At 57.7% G+C, this 7,483-nt stretch overlaps 1 protein-coding gene across 1 annotated transcript; it reads left to right on the plus strand.

Annotated features, from left to right (window-relative positions):
• The first annotated feature begins 480 nt into the window (after nt 1-480).
• On the plus strand, nt 481-7,289 carry AANAT (aralkylamine N-acetyltransferase). Its single transcript, XM_036088597.2, has 8 exons — nt 481-564; nt 1,073-1,279; nt 3,755-3,831; nt 4,054-4,224; nt 5,117-5,196; nt 5,547-5,791; nt 6,074-6,228; nt 6,587-7,289. The coding sequence occupies exons 6-8, from the start codon at nt 5,623-5,625 to the stop codon at nt 6,890-6,892; spliced, it is 630 nt and encodes a 209-aa protein (XP_035944490.1). The 5' UTR covers nt 481-564; nt 1,073-1,279; nt 3,755-3,831; nt 4,054-4,224; nt 5,117-5,196; nt 5,547-5,622; the 3' UTR covers nt 6,893-7,289.
• The last annotated feature ends 194 nt before the right edge of the window (nt 7,290-7,483 follow it).

Consider the following 7,483-nt stretch of genomic DNA (forward strand, 5'->3'; position numbering starts at 1 on the left):
GTGCATGCTGGGCCACCGAAAGGGAGAAAAAGGCTGTATCGGGAAAGGACTGCAGGTCCTGGCCAACGGTGCTGACAGGAGCTGGGAGAATGTGGGACTGGAGTCAAGGATACTGGGTCGAGAGAGGCAGAACATTAAGTTGGACAAGAGTGTTGTTCTGGGAACCCTCTTCCCCGCCACAGGATTTATCACCCTGGCAAGGCCCCCGGAAGTTGGTGCTAGCATTCTGCTAGGGCAGCTCTTTGCAGCTTGGCGAGAGTGATCCAGAGCACCCACCCCTTGGCTGGCAGGATTGCCCTCTGCTCAGGAAGCTGCCTCACCAAGGTCAACGCAGGGCGGAAGGGTCTGCCCCCTGCCTCAGGCTGGGTGTCTCTGAAGGGCTTCTTGGCTCCTGAGCTCCCACAAGATGGGCTGAGGCCTCTGTGGCAACCACATCCACGTGACTGCCTTCTCCCTCTGCCCAAGGCTGCTTCCCCTGCTCCCTGGTGAACCTCCTGCACGCAGTCCTCCATCTCGCTTTCTGTTTCCTGGGGAACCTGCCTGTAAGAGACGAAGGTTGAAAAGGTAAATACAATTAGGCAAAATGTGCTCAGTGCCAGGTGTACAGGGCAGACCTTAGGTCCAGGGAAGGAGTTGAGAGAAAGAAACCACCCTCAAAACCACCAAAAAATGCAACTGGTCGAGCAGACGCCGTAACAGAGAGCTGCCTTCCCTGCCCGTTATGGCCTTCCAGTGGCTCTGTGTGGGAAGTTGGGGTCTCAGAAACATCATCAGAGTGTCTCTGGGCCCCGTCTCTCAGGGGGCCCACCTCTCAGTCTCCTCCAGGTGGACTCCCCTGGGCCCTGCAGTGGAAACCGGGCAGTTGTCACGCTGAGGGAAGAAGGAGAGAGAAGCAGGGGCTCCCGGAGGTCCTGGGCCCGGAGGGATGCTCATGGCCACGCGGGGCCAGGCTCTGCAGTTTGTCAGAGTTGCTGCAGGCTGGGGGCCAGTGGTGGTGGCGGGGGAGTGGGGGAGGGAGGGAGAACATGGGGGCTGCCCCAGCCATGCCAAAGGGTCAGTGTATCTTTAACAGATGACCTCTGCTCTGTCACCATGAGGCTGCTCCCGCTCCGAAGAATAGACATCCCTTAGCTTCCCTGTGGCAACATGCAGCCCCTCAGAACACTCTTCCTATACCGAGACCTCCGTTGTCTACTCGATCATGAGGACAGCCACCTCTGTGCCCGTCATCCTTGCTGCTTCAGATCGTCAGTGGGATAGGGGCTCGGCCGGCTCAGAGGTGAGGCTGTGCCGGGACAGGTGGGGAGTTAGGTATCACGGCCCTCTGGAGGGGATCTCTGTGTGCCTTGCACAACCTGGCTCCAAACTCTCATAGAATGTTCTGGAGCCCTGAAGCAGGAGCCAAGCCACAGCCTGTGGTTTGCTTGGGACCAAAGAGCCTTGTGGGAGAGAACTGGAGCCCAGCCCACAGCTGTCATTCAGTCGCGCGTGGACCTGTCTGGTGGACTGGGAGGCCAGGATGGAGGGAGTGAGGGTAGCACCCCTAAGGGGAGCGGTGCCGGGAGAAGAAGTGTGGTATGGAGGCCAATGGGCAGAATCAGAGCTGGGGAGCAGTGGTTATTACAGGACCCTTTCCAGGGAGCTGGTGCTGGAAGGAGAAGACTGGCATAAAGAGCAAAACTTTATCAATAGGGGGCCTGATGAAAAGCACCCCGAGCCAATGGTCCCCACGCGGGACAATGGGTTACACTGACTCTCTATCAGATACACAGCTCACCTCTGGTTCTGCTGTGGGAGCGTCTGCAATGTCCCCTGTGATGCCTCTCAGATAGATGGTACTCTTCTCTGCCCCCCTGAGCCTGGCACAGCCTCAGGACCTGCCCATGGGGATGGTGTTCCAAGGGCCACACGGGGCACAGGCGCTCTAAGATGAGTCTGCGCCTCTGAGGGAAGTCCATTTCTCTCCAGGGGCCCCTGGTGGGACCCATATTGTTCCAACCTCATCTTGGCAGAGTCTTCATGTCATTGGCAGGAGTTCCAGCCCGGGGGGTGGGAGGTGGGGGGGCGGGGGGAGGGGGGCTCTTGGTCTGTTTTACATGCTAGAGTTCCGCCGAAGACTCCACTTGCAAAGGGGTACAAAGGTTTGAACCCCTGCTCTATGCACATGTCTAGCTGGGCACACTCTTTCCCCACAAGAAAGACAAATAGGATGCCAAATTACAGCTCAGAGAATGTGCACTTCTTTTTTTTTTTTTAAATAAACTCCACACCGACGTGGAGCTCGAACTCATGACCCAGAGATCAAGAATCACATACTCTACTGACTGAGCCAGCCAGGCGCCCCTAAAAATTTCTCTTTTAATTTAAATAAAGTTGACATATAATGTTGCATTAGTTTGAGGTAGAAAACAGAATTTTGGATAAACAATTTTTTAGTAAAAGTATGCCCCAAATATCACATGGGACAGACTTATACTTAAAAAATTATTTGTGGGTTGCCTGGCTGTCTCAGTCTGTGGAGCATGCAACTCTTGATCTCAGGGTGGTGAGTTTGAGCCCCACGTTGGGTGTAGAGATTACTTAAAAATAAAATCTTTTTTTTTTTTTATAAGATTTTATTTATTTATTTGAGAGAGAGAGAATGAGAGAGAGCACATGAGAGGGGGGAGGGTCAGAGGGAGAAGCAGACTCCCTGCCGAGCAGGGAGCCCGATGCGGGACTCGATCCAGGGACTCCAGGATCACGACCTGAGCCGAAGGCAGTCGCTTAACCAACTGAGCCACCCAGGCGCCCCTTAAAAATAAAATCTTAAAAAAAAAAATTGTTTACCTGAAATTTGAATTTCACGGGGCTTCCTGCATTTTTATTTGCTAAATCTGGCAACCTCATTCACAAGGTACATCTCCTGAGGCCACTCTGTTGGTCAGATGAATTTGATGACAGCCCCTGGGGGAGGATGCCCTGGTGTCAGGACCCAGTTAGTGCTCTGAAATGCCTTAGCAGATTATCACTCAGCAAGGCTGGGACTAGAAACACATGCAGTCACTCTCGTTGTTGGTGTTTGACTTTTTTTTTTTTAAGATTGTATTTTTGGGGTGCCTGGGTGGCTCAATCGGTTAAACATCTGACTCTTGGTTTTGGTTCAGGTCATGATCTCAGGGTCGTGGGATTGAGCCCCACGTTGGGCTCCCTGCTCATCGGGGAGTCTGCCTCTCCCTCTCCCTCTGCCTCTCCCCCTGCTCAAGCTCTCTCTGTCTCTCAAGTGAATAAATAAAATCTTTAAAAAAAAAAAAGAACGGAATGTTATATTACCGGCACCCCAGAAGCCCCCCTTGGGCAGCTACTGCCTCCAACACATAGAACAGAATCCATGGACTCAGAACCGCTCTTGTCTGGGGGCTTCTTTCATTCCCTGTGCCATGTGTCCTCATGGTCGTTTGCTCTCACAGCTGGATGATCCTCCATTTTGTGTCTAGTCCATAGTCCCTTACCGCCAATGGTCATTTGGGCTGTTTCCATTTGGGGAACCTTCTAGCTCTATTGGTGTTTGAGTGGGGATTGCTGGTCCAGGGCATGAGTCCAGCTTTAGCGGGTGCTTCGAAGTCTTCCAAAGTGGCAGCCACACTCCCTTGGGGTTATTTAAGTACCTCAGGGTAATGGCAGGTGTGGGAGACTAGGCAGGGTACCAGGGGGATGGGAGCAGGGTGTGAGTTGCTAAGGACCTCTTGCTTGTTTGGGTTGGATTTTGCTACAGGGAACCAGCTGGTACGCAGGAGGATTTGACTCTCACTTCTGGATCTGGGGATTTTCTCCAGAGCGCTCTGGAAAGAGGTATGCTTGGTTGCATCCATGGAGGAGGTAATTTATGAGGGCAGGGTGTAGAGGGGTTTGTCTGGTGATCAGGGGCTTGCCTCCATCTACACAGCAAGGTCCGAATACTGCCTGCCTCTCCAGTCTCTCTGGCTCCAGTAGACGACACATCCTAAGAGCCAGATTTGGGCATCCCCTCCCAAGGCCGAAGGGTCACTCACTGGCTCCCCCCTGCTTTGGTAGACCCTGACTTGAGGATACAGTCTGATGATTGGTAGAACTGTGAAGACGTGTCCCGGCCATTTGGAAAATCCACGGGGCCTAACAGCCCTGGTGGGAACAGCGTGATGCTTGGAGACATACATGCGGTTGCCTCTCCTGCCCCGCTACGACTTGCTGGGAGGCTCTAAGCAGGTAATTCAGCCTCTCTGAGCCTCGGTGTCCTCTGTAAAATGGGGTTAATATTCACTGGGCTCTCATGTGGGTTAAAGGATATTCTTTCCTGAGGCTCAGCCCATAGCAAGGGCTGCAAATGGTAGCACTCTTGGGCTACAGGGGCTGGAAGGACACTCCAAGCTGAGCGTGTCCAAGCGTCCGGAGCACAAAGGGTAAATGCCCGGCCCAGTCAGGCAAAGCCGGAACAGGGATTAGAGCTGGACCCCTGAGGTTTAGCCCTGTGCTCTTCCCCCGGATTCTGGGCCCTCAATCAATCACTTAATCCCCTGCGCATCCAGTGTGTCACACCGATGTTTGACCCTCAGCAGGCAGGGTCACGGCCTGCTGGTTTTGTCCTGCTGGCGTAACATGGAGGCGGGGCGGGGGTTATAAATCTGGGAGCACATCACATGTCCCCCAGCGACAGCCACTGCAACAGCCACGCAGCCCGGAGTCCCAGGCTTCCCTGGCTCCCACGCCTGCAGACTACCTCCAGCGTGAGTGGCTCTGCGGTGGGAACATTGGGCCCCTGCTCAGAGTCCTGGTACGTGGGCCCCCCCATCCCACCCTCCCACCCCTGGCTCCCGGCCTTTAGGAACAGGAGCTACTCTGCTTGGGGCTTCTGGGCATAGGGAGAAAAAGTGGAGGAGGGAGGGCAAGGCAAATATGGAAGAATCTGCAAGAGCATCATGGGAGATACAAAGTGCCGTAGGGACATAGTCAGATGCCCTCCTGGCCCGCTCCTCCCTACCTCCTCAGACTCCCCCGATCCTCCCGATGCCCTCATGTGTGCGTGGTCCAGTCTGAGGCCATCTGAGTAAACGTGAAGGCTCCTTGAGGACCCACTTTGATTAAGGGTCTTTTTCTCCAGGGCCTACAGCTGACGCTGCCTAAAAAGCTGAAGCCTTAGCGTCCTACACCCAAAGAACTGGCAAGTCCCCTTCTGGGCAGGTGAGTCAGACCGACCCACCCCACTCATCGCTGTGCTAGACGTGGTCGGTGGTCACCCCTCCAACCTCGGGCGGTGCCTTGGGCTCCATGGGGCCCTGCCCACCCCTCCCACTGCCTCTTGGGACTTAGATGTACCTGGAGGGCAGTGAGGCCAGGATCTGGAGGTTTGGAAGGGCTGTTCTGCGGGTACTTCTGGCTGAGAGGGAGAGATGGGGAGACGGCACCAACATTTACAGCCCCCAGAATCCGCACTGGGACTCGCTTACAAAAGCGGCAAGGTGCACCGTCACCCTGGCCTGCCCCTATTGGAGTTGAGGACCATACCCCTGACCCTCACTCCTCTCCAATAGGTGCTGGGAGGGCCCTTTTAGGCGACGAAGGCCGCTTCTGAAGTTGGGGCATCCCAAGGAGGCACCAGCAGCCAAGATGTCCACACAGAGCACTGACGACCTGGAGCCCAAGGTCTTGGACCTGCAGCCTGGGATCCCAGAGGCCCCAAGCCACCAGCAACGGCGGCGCCACACGCTTCCCGCCAGTGAATTCCGCTGCCTCACTCTGGAGGACGCTGCCAGCGTGTTTGAGATCGAGCGCGAAGGTGAGCGGGCCTCGCAGCTGCCCTGTGGGGAGGAGCCCCTGTCCTTGGTGGCTGGGTCCCCAGAGGATCAGATCGGAGGTGTATTTCTGTGTGCGCGCATGCATGCGTGGTCAGGAAAGCGGGGATGGGAACAGCCCTGAATCCCGTTTTCTTGTGGGCGAGGGCGGGTGTGTGGGGGGGTGGGAGACCCCACCTGGGCTTCTGAGCAGATGCTTGGTGTGCGGTGGCCAGTGGCATGTGGCGTGGTGACCACTGAGTCACCTGCCGCGCCTCCTCCTGCAGCCTTCATCTCTGTCTTGGGCATCTGCCCCTTGTATCTGGATGAGGTCAAGCACTTCCTGACCCTGTGTCCAGAGCTGTCCCTGGGCTGGTTCCAGGAGGGCTGCCTCGTGGCCTTCATCATCGGCTCACTTTGGGACCAGGAGAGACTCACTCAGGTGAGGGCAGGCTGGGGCTGGGACGCTCGGCCGCTGGAAAGCCTCTGGAAGGGGGGCTGTCACCCCCAGGCCCTGGCTTCTCCTGCTCAGATGGAGGCAGAGGAGGCCAGGGGCTGGAGTTTCTTCCTCTGGTCCTCTCCCGGGTCAAAAGGACTCACCTCTTTGGGGCTCAAAGGCCTTCATGAAGGGTCCCCCATGGGGTGGAGGGTAGAGTTCCCAATTTGGGGCCCTCCGCGGCTGGGAAGGGAGCCCCGGCTGCAGGCACTCAGGAGACACTTGCTCTTGGCCGGCGGGGGGTGGTTTGGGAGGCAGGTCCGGGCGGAGCAGGACCTGGACTCACAGCCCCGCTTGTGTCCAGGAGGCACTGATGCTGCACCGGCCCGGGGGCCACACGGTCCACCTGCGCGTGCTGGCCGTGCACCGCGCTTGCCGGCGGCAGGGCAAGGGCTCCACGCTCGTGCGGCGCTACCTACGGCACGTGGGCGGCCAGCGAGCGGCGCGCCGGGCCGTGCTCATGTGTGAGGACGGGCTGGTGCCCTTCTACCAGAGGCTCGGCTTCCGCCTTACGGGCCCGTGCGCCATCACCCTGGGCTCGCTCACCTTCATGGAGCTCCAGTGCTCCACGCAAGGCCACGGATCCCTGCGTCGGAACAGCGGCTGCTGACGCCGGCCGTCCCCACGGTGCCCACAGCCACCCGGCCCCGGAGTCCCCTTCTCTCCCCAGCCCAGCTGGATGCCCAACCGTGCCAGAGGCGGGGCTGGGTTGGTAACTGGGGGCGGCAGGAGGTGTCCTGCGACCCGCCTCGGTGACCCCGTCGTTCTCAGGAGCCGGTGGACCCTCTGGGCAGGCAGCCTCCTCGCCTCATGCGAGCTGCCTGGTGCTCAGGCCCTTATTCTCCCCAGCCTCAGGGATTTCCCTTCTCGTCCTCAGCCCCAGAATGGGGGGTAGCTGGGAGCAGGGAAGTGCAGGGGCTACCTCCCAGCTCCCCCCATGTGCCCCCACCCCTTGCCTCGGACACCCTGGGTCCTCTTCCCTCTAATAAAATAGTTGTACCGCATAACCTCCTGTGGCTTCTTGTGTGGGGTGAGGGTTGCGGGCGAGGCACAGTGAAGGGATGAGGTCTGTGCCTTCCCCCTCCGCCGTCTCTGCCGGGAAAGCCAGCCCCTCACTGCCCCTGGGGTCCAAGGATTTGACCCGGCCCTCTCAAGGGACCCCCTGAGGCTTTCCATGGGACCCCAAACCTGGCTTCCGGTC

The sequence above is a fragment of the Halichoerus grypus genome, chromosome 2, assembly GCF_964656455.1.
Source record: "Halichoerus grypus chromosome 2, mHalGry1.hap1.1, whole genome shotgun sequence".
Classification (NCBI taxonomy): Eukaryota; Metazoa; Chordata; class Mammalia; order Carnivora; family Phocidae; genus Halichoerus; species Halichoerus grypus.

Coding starts and splice junctions, on each gene's coding strand:
- AANAT (XM_036088597.2), top strand. CDS start 5,623: ATGTCCACACAGAGCACTGACGACCTGGAGCCCAAGGTCTTGGACCTG. Junction 5,792..6,073: donor GTTTGAGATCGAGCGCGAAG/GTGAGCGGGCCT, acceptor CTCCTCCTGCAG/CCTTCATCTCTGTCTTGGGC. Junction 6,229..6,586: donor ACCAGGAGAGACTCACTCAG/GTGAGGGCAGGC, acceptor GCTTGTGTCCAG/GAGGCACTGATGCTGCACCG.